We start from the raw sequence: 24,161 nt of genomic DNA, 5'->3' as shown, positions 1-24,161 counted from the left end.
CAAGCGCTGTGTTGAGTTCCTTGTTTGCATCCACAAATACCATTTGTGTGCCATCTCGATCAATTACTTTGTACAACCGAAGTTAAAATTAAGCAGTAAAGAGGTTGAGAAGAGTATATAGCAAAACTACTAGCGATGTGATGGAAAAAGTTAGGACAGAAAGTGAAGGTGGCAAGGGACATAAATGCATATCAAGTTGCTGAATTATATTGCACTGCTGATGTAACATGTTATGATCATGTAAAATACCTTAAAGTTGTTGTTCTGTAAAAGCAAGTGGTTTTTGGTACATGGAAATGTACCATTAAATATGTCAAACATTACATAAAGCTTGTAAGATTTGGGTCTCAAACACCCTCTCCAACGGACAATCTGGTCCTTGAATATAATAATCAGGATCTTTACACATGGAATATATCCAGGTAATGACAAATATTCTATGAAGAGGAATTTATCTTGACAAATATCCTATTAAGAGGAATTTATCTTTTGGCATAATTGGATGTACACTAGCTCTGTTACATTAATCTCTAGACTTACCTGTTAACAAGAGAACTTTGTTCGCTTCTAGCCCTTGGTGATTGCTCGAGCCATTCTCACCATAAAGCACAGACCCTAAATCACCCTATGTCCAATTTCCATGACATTAGCTATCATAAAAGAAATTAACATAGTCAAACCCAGAAACATACCCACAATAATACAGTAAGAATATCATTGAATATGAATTATAAGTCAATAACTTTTGCAAAGGCTTAGTATTACTTCAGCTGTGCCTATCAGCTGATCACCCTCAACCTTCATTCCTGCAACTAAGTTCCATATTGTGGTTGAGTAATTACCTTACTTGAAAATAAAATGAGAGTCACATCAGAAGAAGAGTGGAATTGTGGAAAACTTGGAAGGAAATCAGCATCGCCTCAAGCCTTTAGATGTAAGAGGAGAATGTATTAGCAGGCTTATTGGGAAATATAAAGAGTCATTCATCGTGTATGGTGGCAGATGAATTGATAAACCTGATAAGGACTCCATTAGCTGCACTGAATCACTTTTAAATTGATTCGAGACCATGGGGAGATCTATTAAGTCGGAGTTCAGGCCAGAACATTGACAGGCTTCAAAACGTGAACCGTGTCTGATCCGAAACATAAAAGTTCTAGCACAGACCTGTAGATTTTCAGCCAGGCCTTCAGGATATGGGCCATACTTACGATAATTGCTGGTTTAATTGACCAGTGAGGATTGCTTTTACTAAACTATGGCCTATAAATTACATTCTTGTTTGCGTTTCAGAGCCTGTGTACTGTTAATCAAACAATATAGATGACTGCATGGCATCTGTTTGGTTCAGGAAGAAATTTTAAGAGTCAATTAAAAAATATGAGGTGATATTCTGTATGGCCATTAATATGTCCAACTTGTAAATAAGAAGAGGTAATTGCATTGAACGGTGAACAACCAGAGTCTACTACTCACTACATCAAACAATTTCCATTAATGAAACCCGGGAAATCCATGCTCGGTGAATGTCTTGCTAGAAGATATAATTTCTTGGAATTGAGGTTTATTCTTTTTTAGGTAGGTATGTAATTGAATGAGAAATTTCTTTACCTGTCCGATTTCTAACTGAAGTGGATTCTCTGAAGAGAGAATGGATTATGGGAGTGTGTGATTTGAACTACCGATGTATGATTTTATCCGCCATGTTGGAATTTCACAACCAAATGTGTCTCCGCATCCAATCACCATGTAAAGCCCCTTATATAGAACTGAGTGAATGTATTGTGTGGTCAAGGAGCTTTTATTTATCAATTTAGCTTTGAGCAGATCCTGCATATATCCCAACGTCAAGTGGCCAGGCTGTTGCTTCTGATCCTCTTCAATTTGGTGCTTTCTTTCAAGTAAGTATTGACATTTCTTGCAGTACTTTGTGCCTTTGATATAGGTTTCTCCATGGGTTTCTTAGTTTGGGAGGAGAATGTTGTTTGGAAATTAATTAAATTTGTTAATCATGTGCCTGACCTCTCACCGCAACTGATGTTACTTCTGCAGCTAAATTTGGGTCTCTGATATTGCCTCATCAAAGGGACGGTAGCCTAACCTTCAATCATTATCAAGCAACCACTTGTAGAATTGGGCAGAGGCTGCAATGGCTGATGCCAGCCCAAGGACAGATACATCGACGGATGGGGACACGGACGAGAAGAATCTGAGGGTGATATTTTATTCTCCGTTCTTTTGTATTATGTAACTTGTCACTCCTTTCTTTTATGCTATGAAGCTTGTCACTTGGCCTCATGCCTTTTAAAACAGTTATCTGATTACGATATTTGTTTACCTTTTATTAGTAGAGTTGAAAATTTCAGAAGTACACCACTTCATGACCCTGTGCACCCAATGTATTATTGCAAATTAGTTCCTTTTATTTGGCACACCCAACATAGTTATCCTCATTAGAAACACAGGATAGTCCCCCTGGAACAAACTCTAACACTTAGCGCTACTAAAGATGAAATGACATATAAACACAAATACATCACTGTGCTCTTTGTACAGGAGGCTTGTTGCACTATTTGCAGACCTCATAATTAAGTATGACAATCAACATATAGTGTGTGCAGTTTTAGGCATTAAAATTAAATTCTACTTCCTTTCATCCCAAAGGAAAAGGGACTAAGTAGATGGATGTCAGAATAACAGAGTAAGACAAAAATGTGTGTTGGTGCTGAAATCTGATGAGTCTAAGAATTTATTCTTGATAATAAGACATGATAAATAAGGAAAGATATAATTATCTACATGAAGTTCATGCATCCAGGGCACCTTTGCCAGTTTCCGTGGATTGGGGAAGGGTTTCAATAGAGGGTGATGGAAAATCGATATTCTGAGAAACTGTATTCATATTTGAGGGCAAAACATATACTAAAGAGCCAGATGGAGCTGCACATGATTAATCACATCAATTTTGCTACAATTATTTCCTTGTCTTATCCTTCTGGTGGCTCCTTAACTTATGTATCTACGTACCGTAGTCCTTACTACTATTTAGTCTGCTATTTGCTAGTACTCAGCTTTCTGCTGTTTTTCCGGTGACATTTAATAGCATCAGCTATTAGTTATCTCTTATCATGATGGATTTTCCTACTTTGGCCCTAAGCAGATACCCTTTTGCTATGACTTTATTTTTCTTGGTTTGCCTTGATGTGTGTGAATTGGTAATTGATTTAATACAATTTTCTAAAGTCTTTCTATGTTTGGGTTCCTTCATTAATTTTTATAGGATAATGACAACTTTCCCATGGGGTTTGACTTCTTACATGCAATTTTATCACCGTGCAGTTTGAACAAGGACAACTTGGTATAGCAGCTTCTGATTCCAGTGACAGATCGAAGGACAAGACGGATCAGAAAGTAATTGGTTGATTTTTAAAGCATAATTATTTATATATAACTTAATTCATTCTTATCATGCCAATATTCGTCTGTTTTTCAGACACTTCGTCGGCTTGCTCAAAATCGTGAAGCTGCAAGAAAAAGTCGATTGAGAAAGAAGGTAAATTTTCTTGTATTAATTCTGTTTGTAAGTTTATTTTCCATTGTAAGCTCTCACTTGGTTGAGTGGATAAAAATTGGCAGATATAGGGCTTTATCAAACTTGAGCCACCTAGTAGTTTTATGTTTGTATGCATGTTAATCCACATGCTTACAAATGCAGATTCACATATGTAGCTCAGGGTTTTAAAAGTAGCCCGATTTTATCGATTTATCACCAATATATAAGGTTTGCGACATGGCCGATACGATTTTTTCAAAAATTCATCGCATATCGTTTTTGGCCGATTTGTCTCGATATATCGATGTAAATCCCATAAAGCGGCTGATTTCTCGTGGGCTAAAAATCACCCGATTTTCTCCACAATTTACATTGTAAGCGAACCAGTTTGGATTTGAAGGCAAAAACACTCTTTTCCCCACATCCGACTCATATGCACCAAACAAAAACCATGCGATCCTATTCTATTTCACATCAGCTCGTTGTGTAGTCCTAATTCTCTCCGCCTTCAATGTTCTCTCTCCCAAATAGCTTGCATATTTCTCATTCAAAGACCTCTATTGATGACCTCTCTCGAAAATACTCTCGATATTTCATTAAATGTGCTTAGATTACAATTTAGGACATTATATTATATATGTTCACCATCTGATATGACACTCTGATTTTTACTACTTATCCCCGATATATCCCCGATAACCGGGATCCGATATAAATTCTGGCCATATGATATATTTCCAATAACCGATATTTAAAACCTTGATGTAGCTAAATCAATGATAGCAGTCAAAAAGAAAAAGTAATATATGGTTGATGATATTACATGATCTTTATTAATTGGCCATCATGAGTTGCATGGGTATTCGTATGGGTACGGGTGTGGAGCAGGTTTATGTTTGTATGCGTGTCAGTGGACATGCTTACAGATGCTGATTTACATATGTAGCTAAATCAATGATAGCAGTGAAAAAAAGAAAGTATTATAGTTGATGATATTGCACGATCTTTATTTATGGTCATCATAAGTGCAAGGGTACGGGTAGGGGTATAGGTACACGTATGAGACACGACAAGTTTGTAAAAGGTGGGGTACGAGAACATGGCTGAAACTCATGGAATATAATCGTAGTTCTGAGCTATATATGTTGGGAATCTAGTGGACTATAGACCATGATTGAAGACTCTTAACTTTTAGGGTTCTGCGAAAACCTTAACTTTATGGCAAAATAATCAAGAACAAATGACAATCAAAGAAGATTTTATATCGTTCAGCAATATGGCTACGTCCATGGGAGAAGGGGGAGATTCCTTTATTACTTGAAGAAGGTACATAAACACTTTCCTCTTATTATTATCTCACAAAAGTTATCACTCCGGCTTCTTGTCAATCCTCGCAAGAATAATAACCTTCCTCTTGTAAATCCTCACTAGAGTAATCTTCTTTCTTCTTCCTCTTTTTGACCATTTTCTTCTCATATCACAATAAACCTCTCAAGGGGTAGTTATAAATTTCTTTCCTCCTATTACGAGTTCATGTAACATTCCATCCTTTGACGTACCGGATTCCTTTCTCAATCGTAGTCCTCTTATAATTGGAATTTAATTCCAATTGTAATTTTCTTTCTAGTCAAATCCTAATCAAATTAGGATTGTTTCAACGCAAGCCATATTCAACAGTATAAGTAAACGACTCTTTTAAATCATAACTCTTAAGGCTGAAACGAACTCGACCCTTATCCAACAAGTTACAAAAATGTTTGTGTAGGAAATATCCAAGATGTGTATGGCAATTGTTTTAAATTAAACATGCGTCGTATAATTGAGTGCATGTCTGAATAAATATATGCAAGGGGTTTCCAATAAGTGTTGGGTAGCGGTACGGGTACAACGCGTGTCGGGTACGGGTATAACAGGCTCCGTATTAAAAGTACCCTGTTAACATAGTGGGCATGTAATATAAAATTTTTTAAAAGCAAAGATATTTCTGTCCTAATAGGCTAGTTTTTTTATGTCTATCTTACAGGTGAAACCAGAATGGTAGTAATGCCCCTCCTTTAATGATAGTCCACCTTATCTTACCTACAATAAAAGGTTTTGTAAATGGGAATGCGCAGCTTGATTGATTAGATTACATTGTCTATTTGCTTGAGTTTCACTGGTAAGTTAACATTGTTGAATTTTCATTAGCATTACTATTGTTTGCTTTCTGAAATAAGTATAGCCCCTGAACTATTTAGTTGTACTGGTGGAAATTATTAGCAAGTGGATGTGTTCTTGATTGAATAGCATTATAGCTGAAGAAGTTTGTTTCTCATGAACCACTTTACCACAAGCTATCAATGTTGAGTTCATTTCCCCCCCACTTCTGTGATGTGTTTTTGATGGCGAATTAGATGCTAACCTAAGGTCTACTCCACAGATTTGCTAAGATCATAGGTAATGATTGACTGATCTCTACCAAAAGCTATGATATAGGATTGGGGTCTTATAAGTTCACTTCGTTGCTGGTGCGGTTCATTCTTCCAATTTCTGTAAGGAATTCATGGAAGAAAGAGGGGTTTCGTCCCATAGGAAGATTAGAGGCCTTTTATGCATATGAATTTAATACTTGGAAGAGAGAATAGTGTCGGTAAGAGAGTCATAGTCATTCACTGGTGGGTTTTTCTATGTATTAAAAAACATCAACTAGGAATATCAATGCACTGAATAAAATCACGGCATCAAGTAGAAGGAGATAACGATAGCAGCTTGCTTGTCTGCTTCTGAATCCTACGCTTGTCTATCCAACTGCCAAGTTGCATTGAGTACTGGTTGTTTTCTAGTTTGTGACTTGCTCTGTTTGATCAGTGGGGGCTTTATGAATATATGTCTACTATAGTGTGTTTCAGCTTGAACCATGTTGATCCCAAATCTGTCGGCAGTCCTCTAACATGACGAGTGGAAATTTAGAAGGAATGAGGTCTTGACTGATTAGAATTGCTGTATAGTGTAACTGCTCTGTTTGATGATTTCCTGTATTTGCAGGAGCATATGATCATGCATTTCATCAGTTTAGACTTTAGAGTGAAGACAGCTCACTTCTATCTTTAGTTTTTTAGAGCTTCATAGAGGAACAGGATCTGTTATTGCTTGTTTTGTGTGTACACAAACATGCATGCGTTGCGTAATTTGTGTGTACACACATGCATGCATGGAGATGCTAGATATGAGCTGCCATCTCATTTAGCAAAATGATTAATCATCATATAGAAGTTGTTAGAGCCAACATTTCGATGTGACTAGGAGGGTGAGTCTAATCATATTTCTATCTATTGGTAGTTCGTATAGCAAAATGAGTTGTCACTTCATACCCATCCCTCCATATATGTTATGTATTGCATAGATGATAATTATGACTACCACAAGAATAGCACAAGAATATTTAGCACTTCTATCTCCTAATTGTATTTTTGATCATACTCTAAGATCTCCACTAATATTAGTCACGCTTTTCCCTGAGTTCCTACATGTTTGGGCCTAACTAGGGTATCCAATATGTTTACAACTTTACACAAATTGCTTTGTTTTTCCTTTTGATTGTGTCATGGATTTCCTTTTCATTAGTTTCAGGATGTTTCATTTGTGCTCCTGTAGCTGTGTCCAACACTTTCTGTATCTGTGTCCGAATCCGACAACTTGGACACTTCTCGAGTATATACATATATTTATTTAGACTTGTACCCAATTATATAATACATGTTTTAGTTTAAAACACTCATGATACACTTCTTGGACATATATCTTATACTGAACCTCAAATTTCTGCAACTTGTTGGGCTCGGGTCGGGTTCGTTTCAAATGATACCCAGTTCATAAGTATGATTTTCAAGGGTCGTTTGGATATCTTGTTCAGAAAGAAGCGGTTTTTCAATTTATAATCCACTCAAAAAAAGAAACATAAAATGTTATAAGGATTTTAGTTCTCATAACATGTGAATAGTAACAAAATATTGATCTCATATAATTTATTAATTTCAATGTGTATATATATATAATCGTGTCCACGTATCCTACCTTTTACAAAATTTTTCATATCACATATCCGTACCTATGTCCATGTCTGCACCCGTAGCCGTACCCGTGCAACATTGGTTTCAATTGATCTGCTGTGTAATTTTCTTTTAGCCTTGAACTTATGTCGGAAGTTCTATTTTTTGTTATCAGTAATTGTTATTTTTTCAGTTTTTATCATGACTATTTTTGTTTGTTCTAAAGTACCTGCGTTAATAGTTGTTTTTGCTTAAAGGCCTACGTCCAACAACTAGAAAGCAGCAGACTGAAGCTTACTCAACTTGAGCAGGAGCTCCAACGTGCTCGGCAGCAGGTTTCTTAAACATCATAATCAGCGATCACCTAGTTCAATTTATAACTATGCTTATTTTGATTCAGCAATATTCGAGTATATAACATGGTTGGATTTATTTATCGTGAATTCCATGGGCAGGGCATTTTTATTTCAAGCTCAGGAGATCAGGCCCATTCAACTAGTGGGAATGGTAATCCCTAAACCTCACACCAGTATTTTGCCTCTCATAATTTGGTTGGTCATGACTAATCCAAATTTGACCCTCAACATTATCAACTCTTAAAATTAATCACTTTTAGACCACTCTTAAACCTAATCATCATTACTTTTATCTAGAATTAAGATAGAATTAGACTATTGTTTGTACATAATTTGTGTAAAGTTCTGTTTCTACATAATTGGTCAAGTGGGTTGGTTGATCTTTAGTTTTTCTTGAGGATGCATATAAGCTCCAAAAATAATCAGGAAAGGAGAAGTATATTATGCTTATAGTAATACTAACTAGTTACTGATCATGGTAGTTAGCCTCAACATCTTTTATTAAAGACCTCAAAAGTATTATTTTTCTCACATCTTGAAATTTCTGCTTGGGTTATTTTATATGCGTACTCTGTGTGGATTATGTTGGATTTCAACGAAAAAACTGAAATATCAATAGTTTCCTTCAAAGATTTCAAATGGAGTCATTGATTCATATAGCTTTCAAAGTTGATTTCAAAGAAAATTTGGCGGTTTGTCTACTTCTTTTCTCCTCTCTTTCCAATTCTATGTGAAAGATTAGTTCCGAAAAAACTGGAAGAAACTTCACTTGGTTTTATATTGTTTCATTCCCAAGAAACTCTAGCACATTATTGGCTGCTTTCGGCTGAACCACAAGAACTAAGCAGGCAGACAGCTTGGCACATGCCGGTAGTGTTGCAACTTGCAAGCATGTGCAGATTGTACCATTATGGGATTTTAACTTTTTTTCTTTTCTTTTTTGCTTCTTTAAAGTTTGACTTGATTGATGTGTTTTTAAATTTTAATTAGTTCCGTCTGCACTTGGACATACAATTGGCTATGCTTGATTTGAACTGGTATGAATGTTACTGTGTGATCTTTTCAGGAGCCCTGGCATTTGACATAGAATATGCACGGTGGCAAGAGGATCAAAATCGGCAAATCAATGAGCTTAGAGCAGCAGTAAATGCGCATGCAAGTGACAGTGACCTTCGAGTTATTGTTGATGGCATAATCGCACACTACGATGAGATATTTAGGCTAAAGGGTATTGCGGCTAAAGCTGATGTGTTTCACATGTTGTCAGGCATGTGGAAGACACCTGCTGAGAGATGCTTTCTTTGGCTTGGAGGTTTCCGATCTTCTGAGCTTCTGAAGGTGCGCACATTTACATTCATCCATTCACTGATTTTGGACATTGAATCATTTGGTTATCTTAAAAAGCTAGTACCTATCTGGCACAGTTTCATGATGAGGCTGTTATAGTTAAGAAATAAAGGCCTCGGGTATTGCTGTAGCTGCTTAGATTGCCTATCCAATGCCCGAAGAGGTGCAATGATTCTGCAACGTTGGTGTTTGTGCTCCCAACGAATTTTCTGCCCATACACCGAAGCATAATCAAGGTTCATTAGCTGAAACAAATTTAACTAGGGTTCATGTCAGAGTGGCTGTTTATTAAATGAGCATGAAGGGCATCAAACCGCATGTCAACTAAGATTGTATCCTTGAAATTCTCCTGTTAGCAGATTCGGGGTCTGTATGAGTTTGCAATTTACAATACAAACCCCACGAAATACCATCTTGGAATTTGGATTAGTTTGAAACTTTAGGAGCACTTGCCTAGGGCTGGAGGATTGGTCTTGGGGTAACGCCAAACCCACCTGATTTACAGTTCAGAAACTTCAAGCCAGAGCCAACCCTTATTTATACGAGCTACTGGAACCAACCCTGGTAACCCATGTAACAAAAGGTCAAAGCAGATAATACATTGGATCGGGTTGATCCTGTAAAGGGAATCAAATGAAGGATTTAATTCCAAATAATAAGTATACTTATAGCAGTATTTATGCAGCTATGAACATACAATTAATTATGGCCTCTAACCACTATAGCTATTTTATCTCCTTTCTATAGAAACTATACCACATATTTATTTATTTACTATTTTTTATTATAATTAAGTATTTAAGTTACTGGACCAAGGGCCAAAGCCTTGACCGGTCTTGTTTATTAAACATGTCATTTGGATTAGCCCCTTTATGACCTCTGTCCGACCTAAGTCACCTGATTTATATGCAGTGACCTGAAGTCAGGTTATCTTTTCGGGTTTGGATTGACACCCTCAGGTTTGCCCTCTTAGTCATTTCCTTGTGGAAACATAGCGTATGTGTCCTCTTTGGTCTTGTGAACCCCCCACCTCCGACATCCCATACCCCCCCACCCAAAAAAAAAGCCAAAAAACAACAAAAAAGTAAAAAAAGAAAAAGAAAAAACCAAACTAAAATGAAAGACACTGTCACAACCACCAATCAAAGCAAGATTAGGACTTCCCATAACCCACCGTGATCATTTTCTCGTGTCCTCTTTAGTCTTGCATAACTTTAAATATTAATAAAGTGAAGGAATTCATGGAACTGATAAAAATTGTCGTTATCAAATACGACATATTAAGGCTTTATATTTTCTATTATCTTTTGTGTTTTCCAATTTTTATTTTTATGACAAAAGTATTCCCTATACATTTATACAATGGCTCCAGCATATGTTCAGGCTCATATGCTGCATATTTGGTATGCACCAATATGTCGAATTTTGATGCACACACTTCTTACAACATTTTAGATGTTTAAAACGTGGCAGATTTGATAAATAACCATGGCGTGCCAAACATGATGACGAAGTTAAAAGAGTCTTGGCTCAAATTGATAAGGTGCTGAAAAAGGAAATTTTTTATTTAACGAACTTTGCCTTATTGCCCTGCTCCATTTGTGCAGTATGTGGATAGTTGGGAATTTTGTTGGGTTAATGTCTGATTTAACCATAAGATGTCGGTCATAATGCTTTTGTTGGACGATGCGTAATGGCGGATGGAGAACCCGCAAATGCAGTACAAAAAACTGGCATATGTGACCCTATAATACAAACACTTGATAAATTTCATAATGGTCCCGGTATAGAGCTCTTGTTCACTGTACGAGGTCAATATTATGAACAGACTGCCCACAGAGTGACCTCTCATCTTATAGAGTGACCTCTCATGTTATTCACGCATGCGTTATGATCAGGATATTTGTCCTAAGGTTTTTGCGAATGAACAGTCTTATAGGCATTGATTCATCGATCTTCTTTAGTGGAAGCACATTATAATGCCACTGTGAAGGGTTCCCAGGATATTCACTTAAGCTCCCTAGAATTACAGGCAAGTAGAAAAACTGTGCAGCCTGACATTGGCTCATATCACATTAATGCTTAAAAACATCCCCAACAACTGACTGTTTATGTATCTATGTGTGTGTATGCATGTCTGCATATATGCATGTGTCCCTTTGCATCAATTAGTGACTAGCTTAGCTACATGAAGTATGATCTGACCCTAATGGGAGGTAGGTCTTTTCAAAGCTTTCCTTACCCATGGCTTTTATGTTGTGAACTTTCTCTAGGATTCTATAAAAAACTTTTTCTCCATCTTTATTTTCTCAGATTCATTTTGTTCAACTTTTCTGATGCCAGCTACTTGCAAATCAACTGGAGCCTCTAACTGAGCAACAGTTAGCGGGAATATGCAACCTCCAACAAACCTCCCTACAAGCGGAGGATGCCCTTTCACAAGGAATGGAGCAATTGCAGCAATCCTTGGCTGAAACATTAGCGGGCTCTTTAGGGCCCTCGGGTTCTTCAGGAAATGTAGCAAATTACATGGGGCAGATGGCAATGGCAATGGGTAAGCTTGGTACCCTCGAAAATTTCCTTCGACAGGTACATATAATATCCTTTCGTACTTGGAATTCTTGACATTACTATTAAATATAGTAGGTAGGGGATGCTATCCTATTGAGGCCCTCTGTTGTTTGATATAAGTAGATAGGTGATGAAGACCTTGGACTAACACGCAACTCCACCTATAAGCAACAGTGACTGTGCTGATAGCTGATAGAGAATGTGCTGATCAGCAGTGGCGGATCCATGATTTCTGGAAAGTGGTGTCACCATAAAATTACTAGTTATGAAATTTGCATGTTCCTTTGCATGACCCATGGACATTTTGATTCATCTCTGCATAAATAATTTTGTAATGTGAGAAAAAGGACTATGTTTCTCTATTTAAGTCTTTAAGAAAGTAGATTATGTTTCTTTACAAGGACCATAAACATTTTGATGCGAAACGGGGGGAGGGTCTATTAGAATCAGCAATTTAAATCGAATAATGCACCGTCTCGCCAAAATTCATGATCTTCGGTAGGAAATTAAATTTAAAACAACTAATGTGACTGATGGATTTTAATAAGATTTGCATCAATAATCATGAACAATTTCAATCTCAAGCAATATAACCGCTATATTCATTATCATTGCGCAAGTTCTACAATTAATATTAATTGTTTAACAGTCACAAATTCAGTTACTCTCAACTCACAAATTTAATCAAGCTGTGAATATATGATAAGAGCTTAGAGATGATATACCCATGCAATTAACTAATAAAAATGAGTTCCACAGAAAAATAATAAGATAGCGAAACCATCGTCGGTCTGAACAGACTCGACATGAGGAACCTCCGGAGGTGGTACGATGACGAACTGGATGACAAGGGCGTGTGGACTGAGCGGCCGCGGAACACGATTCAAATCGGCGACGAATGATCGTGGGTTGGAAGAAGTTTGACGGTTATGAAGTTGAGGATTCCAACCCTCTTCAAGTGAACCCACGAACTCTTCTGTAACTTGGATTTGCTAGACAAATTATAGAATCAATTACTTGATTGAGAGTGTTCGCATCATCTGCACCAACTTTGAGTTTAGAATAGGACATGACATCTGCACTTTGACCCACTTCACATTTAACCAAGTGAAAGATCCACCAGCTTCTTGAATAGGACATGACATCTGCACTTTGACCCACTTCACATTTAACCAAGTGAAAGATCCACCAGCTTCTTCAATAATATTTAAAGCTTCGCACTTTGACCCACTTCACATTTAACCAAGTGAAAGATCCACCAGCTTCTTCAATAATATTTAAAGCTTCATTAATTAAAGGCTGATCAAACAAATGGCCATTGAGAGATACCAGTGTACTACACTTCCTGCTGCTAGATGACACATTCACAAGATTTGTTTGTGGTTTTTTTGTGGGGCTGTTCAGCATGGGAGGAGAGTAGGAGGGAGAGGGCGTTGGGGCTGATGGATGCAAGGAGGGGGAGGAGCGGTCGGTGGAGAGGAAGACAACCAGTGACGATTAGGGTTTCTTAGGTGGAGGAAGAGGAGGGAAGGCGTTAGACTTGGGTTAGGAGATGGGACGGAGAAGGGCAGGGTATGGGTTTGTTCGGATCTGGAGGGAGAGGAGGACAAGGCGCTGATGGCTGTTATGGCTCCGTAGGGGTGAGCGGTGGGTTAGGGCGCGACTGCAAAGAGAGGAGTTGGAGGGAGGAATCTGGCGGTAGGGTTTAGGGGCTGATGAAGAGGAAGCGGTCAGCGGTAGGTTTGATGGTATGCGGTTCCGGCTGCATTTGTGGAGGTGGAAGCTGCTTGGCAGACGCTCTGAGCTTGAAGGCTGGAGGAAGATGAAATAGCCGATTAGCGCGATCCACCCCGTTGATGGAGTAGGAGAAGGCATGTTTGTCGTTTGCGCTTGGAGCCTCCTTTAAAGGGAAGAGAGAGTGAGTGGCTGTGCAGAAAGTAAGGCGACGAAACATGGAACCAAAGTGGTAGTCTAGGGTTGCACACCCTTCATGGTTTCACACCAATTGATTAAGCTAACACAATAATTCATTTCATCCATTCCATTCTGAATTACAATAGGGTTTAAATAGAAGAGAATAAAATCTCACACGTTCAAATCCCTTACAATAAATAACTACCAAATCTAAACCTAATTTGAAATTCAAATCTAAACAAAAATTCAAAATTCGAAATTCGAAATTGACTACTAAAAACTGACATAATTAAAATTCAAATAACAAATATGGGATTGTCTTTGTTGTTCTCATCATTCTCCCCGGATGGGAGAAAACTCGACTCCGTCGAGTTAGCTGCAGAAGCTTGCAATATTCAATATAGTCTGCATGCATTTTAATCTGTCATCAGTTATTTTCCTGCATCTCAAATCATTAGCTAAGTTGCATTATAAATTCACCATCTAAAATATTATCAAAATTCATTGCAGCTTGGGTGGTAAGGTGAAAGAACTCTCAGAAGCAATAGGCTAGGGTCAGACTTATTTCAGTGGACTGCCAATAAATATTGTGAACTGCGTAATCAATCAATATTGAAAATAGAACTATGACTAAACTAATAATATAAATGTTGCTATTAATTAGTTCAAGAGTTGGAAAAGCTTATAAATACCATGTCAAATCTTAAACAACTATAAAAGAAACTGTTTTGGACAAGTCCAAACCATCTCAAATATCATCATTAACAGTTTTAAATTATGTCCTGACTTCGTATTATACATTTCAGTTAACAATGTATTTATTCAAATTAGATTACTAATTCCCCAATATATGATTAATGCAAATCAAAACAAAATGATGCAAATCAACTCAAATGACTATGTATGAAATGTAGACTCGAACAATGTGATCAATGACAGATGTAACTCAACAAAGTGTTTAACATGTATGACGTCTTCTATCAAATAGAATAATTAGGCGTTCCTTCGTTAATATGAATAACAAATTTCCTCTTTTAGCAGTGATAGGAAGGAACATGCAAACAAATGTATGAATGAGTGTTTTTGTGTGCTTAATATAGGAGAAAAAAGAAATGAAAATACTTGTGCTTAAACTTGTGTCCCTAATCACTATATATTTTCAAAATGGATCAGTGTATGTGTGAGTGATTATCGGGACAATGCATAAGGGTTTGACATTTGATATGGTAGCTATTTTACTATGCTCCATTTGTGATTCAACTTCCATACAAATATCTGAGTGACTTACTTTAGGAACCGAATCAAGAACATGTTAGGTGTCATGTTGGTCCGGGAGGACTTCGTGGGGAATATCAATAACGTTTTCAGTCACTGAAGTGAATTCAGGAGGAGTTGGAGTTTCAATTTCAGGAACAGCTTCAGGGACAACATCAATGAACTCCGTGATCAAAAGGGTAGCTTGGGGAATAATCAGAGTGTTGTCATTGCATGAAACTTCTGTTAATTCCACAATTGCAGGGGTAGTTTCAGAAGAAATGGAAGTGTATGGTTTTTCCATTTTACTATCCCGAAATTTCTTACCAGAGTTAGATTCTATCAAATCTGCGGCATGATTAACAGTTTCCTTAGTAAGAGGTTTTGATTCCGTTATAGACGGTTTATTAATTCTAACTCTGAACGGGGCTGTATAAATGCTAGCGACGTACCCATATCCTTGACAATTGTAACACTGAATTATTGGGCGAAGTTTGGAAAAATCTCTCACTGACTCCTTTCCCTTAGGGTCGACTCTTGGCTGGGAAGAACTAATGTTAGGCCAACTTGGAGGTTGACTAGAGGTAGTGGCACGGGAGGGCTGACCTTGATCTTGCGGATACAGAGTTGTAACATGCGCTTTTCCTAGACTAATGCGCATCTCGTTGGTTGCATCTTGGAAGGCCTGGGCTACGACACCTAGTTGTATTTTTAGTTCATCGAATTTCTTAAGGAGTTCGGGAGACAGACTAGATTCACTAGTCGATTCACTTGACTCTCCTATGATAGACCTGTGCGATTAGGCATGCACTAACAATTAACTGGGATGAGTGGGATGCATTGACAACTAAATGAAATGAATGAGATTTTTTTTAATATCAAATAAAAGACTCAACTAAAATAAAAATAAAATAAAAAATTTTTCCTAACCTAGAACCATGCTTTGATACAAAAAATGATGCGAAACGGGGGAAGGGTCTATTAGAATCAGTAATTTTAATCGAATAACGCACCATCTCACCAAAATTCATGATCTTCGGCAGGAAATTAAATTTAAAACAACTAATGTGACCGATGGATTTTAATAAGATTTACATCAATAATCATGAACAATTCCAATCTCAAGCAATATAACCGCTATATTCATTATCATTGCGTAAGTTCTACAATCAATATTAATTGTTCAACAGTCACAAATTCAGTTACTCTCAACTCACAAATTTAATCAAGTAGTGAATATATGATAAGAGCTTAGAGATGATATACCCATGCAATTAACTAATAAAAATGAGTTCGACAGAAAAATAATAAGATAGCGAAACCTTCGTCGGTCTGAACAGACTCGACGTGAGGAACCTCCGGAGGTGGTTCGATGACGAACTGGATGACGAGGGCGTGTGGACTGAGCGGCTACAGAACACGATTCAAATCGGCGACGAATGATCGTGGGTTGGAAGAAGTTTGACGGTTATGAAGTTGAGGATTCCAACCCTCTTCAAGTGAACCCACGAAACTCTGTAACTTGGATTTGCAAGACAAATTAAAGAATCAATTACTTGATTGAGAGTGTTCGCATCATCTGCACCAACTTTGAGTTCAGAATAGGACATGACATCTGCACTTTGACCCACTTCACATTTAACCAAGTGAAAGATCCACCAGCTTCTTCAATAATATTTAAAGCTTCGTTCGTTAATTAAAGGCTGATCAAACAAATGGTCATTGAGAGATACCAGTGTACTACACTTCCTGCCGCTAGATGACACGTTCACAAGATTTGTTTGTGGTTTTTTTGTGGGGCTGTTCAGCATGGGAGGAGAGTAGGAGGGAGAGGGCGTTGGGGCTGATGGATGCAAGGAGGGGGAGGAGCGGTCGGTGGAGAGGAAGACAACCAGGGACGATTAGAGTTTCTTAGGTGGAGGAAGAGGAGGGCGGGGGTTAGACTTGGGTTAGGAGATGGGACGGAGAAAAGCAGGGTATGGGTTTGTTCGGATCTAGAGGGAGAGGAGGATAGGGCGTTGATGGCTGTTGTGGCAGAGGAGGGGTGAGCGGTGGGTTGGGGCGCGACTGCAAAGAGAGGAGTTGGAGGGAGGAGATCGTTGTGAGTCGAGAGGGAAGAGAGAATGCTGGCTGGAGAAAGCCTAGGGATTCACACCCTTCATGGTTTCACACCAATTGATTAAGCTAACACAATAATTCATTTCATCCATTCCATTCTGAATTACAATAGGGTTTAAATAGAAGAGAATAAAATCTTACAAAATAAAATCTCACGCAATCAAATCCCACCCAATAAATAACTACAAAATCTAAATCTAATTTGAAATTCAAATCTAAACTAAAATTCGAAATTGACTACTAAAAAATGACATAATTTAAATTCAAATAACAAATATGAGAATTGTCTTTATTGTTCTCATCACGTTTCCTCTCATTTCCACTCATTTCTCAGAGGCCCTAGCATTAAGCGACTTTTAAGTTCATGTGTTTTGATCATTGTAGGCCGTGACAGTGTTTAATTTCTTATAGGGGGTTGAGTTTTAGAATGGGACTGGAGAACACATATGATGGGATGGATCCTATGGCAAAGTGGTGTCACGTGACACCACTTTGCCATTAATGTTACACCACTTAGCCCATATATTGATCTGCCCTTGGCTGATAGCTGATAGGGAACTCATGCACGTAGATTCGTGTGAGTCCATGTTTCTGCATCCCCTATATCCATATATGATTTTCTGTATATAACCATTTGTGATATTCTACAGATACCCTCTATATATGATTTTCCCCCTCCCTTGAAAGAATGTTAATTGCTATTTTTCCAACTCTTCAGGCTGATAACTTAAGGCAACAAACTCTGCAACAAATGCATCGAACATTGACCACTCGACAATCTGCACGAGCACTATTAGCCATACATGATTACTTCTCGAGGCTTCGGGCCTTGAGTTCTTTATGGTTGGCTCGGCCACGAGAATGATGAATCAATTGATTCAACTCTACCATGTAACTTTGATCACACGAAAGGTTTCTAAGCATCCACTTGATCTCCTGGACTTGCTTAGTATTATGTCTGAGAAATGGAATTGTTTATCTCAACATCGAGACCTACAGTGTATCTCCATGTAACTATGTGTCGTATGGGTTGTCTTCAACTATATGTGTGTAAAAATCCACTCGTGTAAGTGAAAAATGTTGTTGTAAGTTGGTAAATTAGTTAGATGATGTAATTTTTTATTTAATTTTAGCCATTGAACCACATGATTGGAAAACATATCGGAATTGCTTGTTTACATGTTATGTTATCCGTTCAGCACTTCCAATTGTGATTCCAAAGGAAAAAAAGCGCAGCTAAATTCAACTTCAGTACTAATGGACTACTGGTCTTTATTTCAGTAAAGTTTTAGCGTGGGCTCTTTTATCTGGATGCAAATTGGAATCTGACATGAGTAAGTGCGCTTGTTGTTTGTCTACCCTGCAAAAAGGTAACATGATAATTCCTCGCAAGTGGGCTCGAGGTAGGGCTTGGGGCCTTTGGGTCTTATTCCGTGCTATGACATGCTTATTCCTAATTTTTAATTATTAGGCATTTTAACATTTGTGCTGTTCACCTAGGTCTAGGGCGCGTAAAGGAAGCCTAGACTCTAGGATTTACTTGGTAAGCTAGCCAAAAAATAAAATAAAAATAAAAATAAAAGGAAACATGATTAAACAGATGCACATGGTTTGTTACAACAATCATAATTGCATGATACTTTGTTCAAGTCTATACTGGGTATGATAATGGTCTTTTCATGCAACAGGTGTATTGTCAGCCAATATTTCATAAATTCCACATGACACATTGTGCATAATAGATGTTTGTATATTCGCATATATTTTTATTTTCTGTTCTTTAGGTTTTTTTTTCATATCTTAGTTTCTCCAATACAATGTTTGAACTTAATTGAATACTTAAAATTGTACCAACTTACGATCTTTAAGATCACTGTGGGATGTTGGGGGCACTGAGGATAACATGTTCTATTTAAGAATTAACCAAGAAATTTATATTATACTATATACTAAGAGAAACATCCGTAATACAAACTTCCGTAATCCCTTGAAAGGCTGAAGCTCAGCTTGTAGGGACTGTAGATCCATTGGTCTCCTTAATGTAGTGTATAAGATCATTACAAATGATTTGACTTACAGACTAATGAAAAATATATCGTAGTGGTCGATCTTGTTCAATCAGGGGTTGGTTAAAGTTGATATATGCTCGAAGGGGTGGTAGCAGCTCAAAAAATAGTATCTGATTGTTTCTAAAATTTAATTTTAGGTGGTATTCCTTAAAAGTTAGATTTCACCGAAGCATATGATATCTTGGACTGGGGCTTTGTTTTAGATGTAACAAGTGCTAATGGTCTTGGAAAGATGTTTTGCTTGGATGTTACAAGGTAACGGTCTTGGAAAAAGGTGGATTGGTTAGATTTCAATTGTTTGAGAGGGGTTTGCGTGCCACTACATGGATTGTATGTAGAAGAGGATGAGATATCCCCCCTCTTTTACGTGCGCTGGTAGCTGATGTGGTCACTAGAATGCTAAATATGATAGCTAGTTCCAATTTAATTTACGTAACGGAGCTCTGATATTTCTTCTGAGAGAATTTTGAGTTTTCAGTTCTTGGTGCACGCACTATTGTCAACTCGATGCAGTACTCACCGTCGAGTGTTTGCATCACAATTTGTGCTAGTCCATGTGTTTGCATCTCCTATCTCTCTATCTAATAGGATCTCCTCACTCTTCCTTGAAAGAATTTTCATTGCTTTTCGTTTTACTCTTCAGGTTGATAACTTAAAACTCGAATATTGGCCACTCGACAGTGTGCACGAGCACTATTAGCTGTACATGATCACTTTTCCGGCCTTGAGCTCTTTTATTGTGGCTCGGCCACGAGAATGTGATTCAATAGATCCAACTCTACCCTGTAATTTTGATCACAAGAAAGGTTCCTAAGCATCAGTTTGATCTCGATCCGAACTTGCTTAGCATCGTGTCTCAGTAATGTAATTGTTACATCAACACTGAGACCTGCCGTGTATCTTTCATTTAATCAACCAGCGGGCTGTTTGGCTACGACATTTGTTTTCTGGATGTTATGAAATTTTCATAAATACAAGGAATCCATAAATTTTGAAAATTTCATTTTATTTTTTGTTCGGTTTCTAGAATTGTGGAATGTCGTTAGTTTTGAAAAGAAATCCTAGAGATTCTTTTTTTTTTTTGAAAATTGATTTATGAACCAACTAATAATTGGTTTTGTACTTAAAAATATGATATAATGAAATTTAGTTATCATATATACATGCTACTCTAGAACAATTAAAAGTAGATATAATAGTAAGTAGATTTTTCCTTATTTTTTAAAATTTTATTTTATTTTTTAAATATGATGGAGAATCCGCATTATACATATTATATTCATATACCAGCACAAAAACCTTTCTTTTGAATGTAATTTCTGACAACAAAAAGTTCTGAGGTGGCGCACACTACCACTCACGTTCGCGTAAACTTTGATCTGACAGAAACTTCATCGTGGGGCTCGCTTTATGCGCAAAATCCACTAGAATATTTATGAATTCAAAATTACAAAACAGCCCCTACTTGTTTTTAGAAGAGAAATGACAAATTCGCCTGTAGGCATCACCATTTTTTTTATGAGGTTTGCTTTGATACTCCAAAAATAGGTTTTTTTTTTACTTTTTAAATTGACAAAAATAAAAAAGTAACTAAAATAAGAAATGGTATTTTAGTCTTTCAAAAATCTCTTTCTATCATAAACGCAATCATTCTCTTTCTCCCGTCCCAGTTCCACCGCACAAAAGAAAAAAAAGGAAAAAAAAAAGAAAAGAAATCAGAGAGAGAAGGAAGAAGCCGAAGATTAACAACTACATCATACTATATAATTAATTTAAAAAAGAAAAAGAAAAATAAGAGGTACCTTTCATGGCGTTCTCTTTCTCTTCACGAGATTTTTTGGAGGCCGACCAGTTTCTTCTAATGGAAAGTGCGGAGAAAAGCTTCAGTTTTAATAGTTAATTAAAGAATTCTATTTAATGACAAATTCTGTTTCTTCCATAAATTATATTTCCTAAAATAATTTTTTTACCCATAATTAATTATAATTTTGGGTGTGGAACGCCTCATAACCGTCAAATCTATCTACCTAAAATTATGAGAGCTATTTTTAAGGAATTTATTTACGGATATGCCATCATTGCTCCAACTAATCTCTATGGAGTACCGAAGCTGTAGGCAAATTATATTTCCTAAAATAACCTTTTTACCCATAATTAATTACAATTTTGGGTGTGGAACGCCTCATAATCGTCAAATCTATCTACCTAGAATTGTGAGAGCTATTTTTAAAGAATTTATTTACGGATGTGCCATCATTGCTCCAACTAATCTTTATGGACTACCGAAGCTGTAGGCTTTTTTTATTACTACCTCTCAGCGGTTATAAGATTGTGCTATTGAGGATATATACTTAATACCTTAAAGCTCCACTCTCTGCTGTTTGAGGATATGAAAATGATATAGGCACACCATCAACCACACATCCTCTCCTGCTACAGTCCAGCGGACCCCATATGAAAATTTTTAAAAAATTTCATATGAGGCTTCCTACACTGTAGCAGGAGAGGAGGTGTGGTTGATGGTGTGGTAGATGGTGTGCCTGTAGTGCCCCTCTTGATGATAGATGTTACACGTAGACATTATACATTATATATTTATTTATTATGATCATAGGTTTACTCTAAGTTCAGCGTTTTCTAATAATCGTACGTACATACTCTGGTGTTCATTATAAATCAACTTGGGAAAATTTTTGCATTTGCATTTTCCTTTTCCTACTTCTAAATCTATATTTTACAAACCATAATCCATTTGATGTTTCACCCTCAAGATAACAATTTTACGGTATTTTTTCCCTTTTAGCACCCAAGAGTGCCACTAATTTCATCTCACAGATAAGCTTGTAGATATCGCAGAGGCAAAAGAAAAAGAAACTTTTATCGTTGGAGTCTCCTTTTCCTTCTTCTAAATCATACATGAGTTACACCTAGTGTTGAGTGCTGCGGTAGCTAAACAACCAAACCAACGTGCTACAAGAAATCAAATCAAACGAACATCGAGAGAAGGCCAAACGAACCAAATCAATGCCACAAACACAAACAACCAATTTTAACGTGGTTCGGCAAATTGCCTATGTCACGCCCCGCTTCCCAAAATACTCGGGATTCGGAATGTGAACAAGCCCGCGACGTATTAGATTGAGAAGAAATATACACTATTATTTTTTTTCTTTCTTTTTCTTCTCAATCCAATACGCTAAGCATCTGGAAATAAATACAATGCGAAGTCACAGGTCCCCGATCACAATCAGTAAGAATATAATGAACAACACAAAATAAAATAATACATATCACAAATAGGATAACATCCGAGACATAATATTCGGGTTAACATGCCCTTATACAAGACTATCTGAAAGAAATGCTAGAAAATATAAAATACATCGATCAACAGAATGGAAGGTGCTACAAAAGTAAATGGAGGACCAATAACTAAACTTCGGCTTCTTCTGCTCGGTCTGCAGAGCACTCTTGCGGTAATATCTTGGACGTGATGGGAATAGAGCCGCTCAATACCTGGAAAGAGTTAAGGGCTCGAGGAGAACAAGCCAAACGATTCCTCAAAAGGAAGAAAGCCGAGAGGAGTCAACTGATGGTTAATCCTCTGGATTCAGATCTCGTACCTCATGATGAAGGGGACGTACCTGCAACGGTCTTTGACGATAATCAAACGTCACAACAGCAGTCCTGGGAACAACAGGAGAATTCGGACGAGGAGCTCCAAAACGAGTACTCGTTCAAAGACGAAGACGTTCCAGCTATCTTCGAGACCCTTCTCGAAAACAACAAAATCAAACTCCCGCCCATCACGCATCTACCATATGTCTCAAATTATAGATAATTAAATATTAATCCCGATCTATATATGAAAAGAAACACAACTGACCTACATCTCACAAGAATCCATAAATCCTAACCAAAGTGACGATACCGATTCACCTTGACCCAACAAACCAACTCTAGTGGTGACACCGATCCACTGATAACAAGATATGTAACTAGCCATCCTATAACATGTCACTGGTTCACATCTCACACAGAGTCAACGCTCATATCATCGGATAACTGACTGTTCACAAATCCTCTACGTACATCCAATCCCGCTACACATGCGGCCTAGAGGACTACACGTAAACCTAAACTATTTCCTACCATTGACGGGAAGTTCCTGGAGGGTATTACACCAATATTCTTAAGGATAACCCGGTCGGATAACAAAGTCAAGCCCCATTCTAAGAAAGAAGCTGGGGGTGGATAATCCAATGCATCGGGAAGTTCCCGAGAGAATACCACATGGGTGTTCTTAGGGATAACCCAATCATTTTGGAATTGGTGAATAAGAAATTCACGTTCGAACCCTGAAGGTCAGACCGCTACACATGCGGCCTAGAGGACTGCACGCAATCCGTTTCTGCCTGGTCCGAACTTCAAACAGAACTTGGGTGACGAAATAAATTTCCCACTGACCAAAGTGATGTACACACTTCACTTTAGCCCTACAAACTAACCTCGGTGGCGACACCAACCACGGGAGCGAGCCTGGAAGATACATCAATAGTCTTATACGATCACATGAACATTAACTTCCCCATCCCAACTCTCTTGTTTTTCTAAGTTAACATACACATAGGTTTCTAAGTCTTAAACATGACACATCAGGCCACACTAGTCATGAATTTCTAACGGTTCTCAAACATAACAAAGAGTAATAAATGCAACTAATTATATACAATAAGATCATATCATATCACATAATTAAAATTAAGAAACATAAATCATGAAAAATTCATAATAATCCTTTTTCTAAAATAAATCTTTTAAAAATATTTATAATTGTTCTGAAATAATTTCTTTTATAAAACTTTCTTAAATTATTGAAATTATTCTAAATTGATACTTATTCTAAAATAAATTCTTTTAAATTATTTATAATTATTCTAAAATAATTTTT

At 37.3% G+C, this 24,161-nt stretch overlaps 1 protein-coding gene across 3 annotated transcripts in view; it reads left to right on the top strand.

The window, feature by feature from the left end:
• The window catches only part of LOC109847965 (transcription factor TGAL1-like), a 19,606-nt gene extending 1,287 nt beyond the window's left edge, over nucleotides 1-18,319 (top strand). The window contains exons 2-11 of one of the 3 annotated variants that reach the window (XR_002248664.1): nucleotides 1,828-1,901; nucleotides 2,053-2,215; nucleotides 3,340-3,411; nucleotides 3,494-3,553; nucleotides 7,839-7,916; nucleotides 8,037-8,088; nucleotides 9,004-9,275; nucleotides 11,628-11,873; nucleotides 11,979-12,090; nucleotides 17,860-17,942. Coding sequence is in view for 2 of the 3 variants with exons in the window: in XM_020417196.1 (XP_020272785.1) it covers nucleotides 2,150-2,215; nucleotides 3,340-3,411; nucleotides 3,494-3,553; nucleotides 7,839-7,916; nucleotides 8,037-8,088; nucleotides 9,004-9,275; nucleotides 11,628-11,873; nucleotides 17,860-18,006 (993 nt within the window). In the remaining variant the exon portion in view is untranslated. Of the gene's footprint in view, nucleotides 1-1,827; nucleotides 1,902-2,052; nucleotides 2,216-3,339; nucleotides 3,412-3,493; nucleotides 3,554-7,838; nucleotides 7,917-8,036; nucleotides 8,089-9,003; nucleotides 9,276-11,627; nucleotides 11,874-11,978; nucleotides 12,091-17,859 lie in introns of all 3 variants that reach the window. The other 2 variants (XM_020417196.1, XM_020417197.1) reach the window with 2 other exon arrangements.

The sequence above is a fragment of the Asparagus officinalis genome, chromosome 7 (genome assembly GCF_001876935.1).
Source record: "Asparagus officinalis chromosome 7, Aspof.V1, whole genome shotgun sequence".
NCBI lineage: Eukaryota > Viridiplantae > Streptophyta > Magnoliopsida > Asparagales > Asparagaceae > Asparagus > Asparagus officinalis.
Note: the sequence above shows the minus strand (reverse complement) of the source record. Positions and strands in the feature narration are given on the sequence as shown.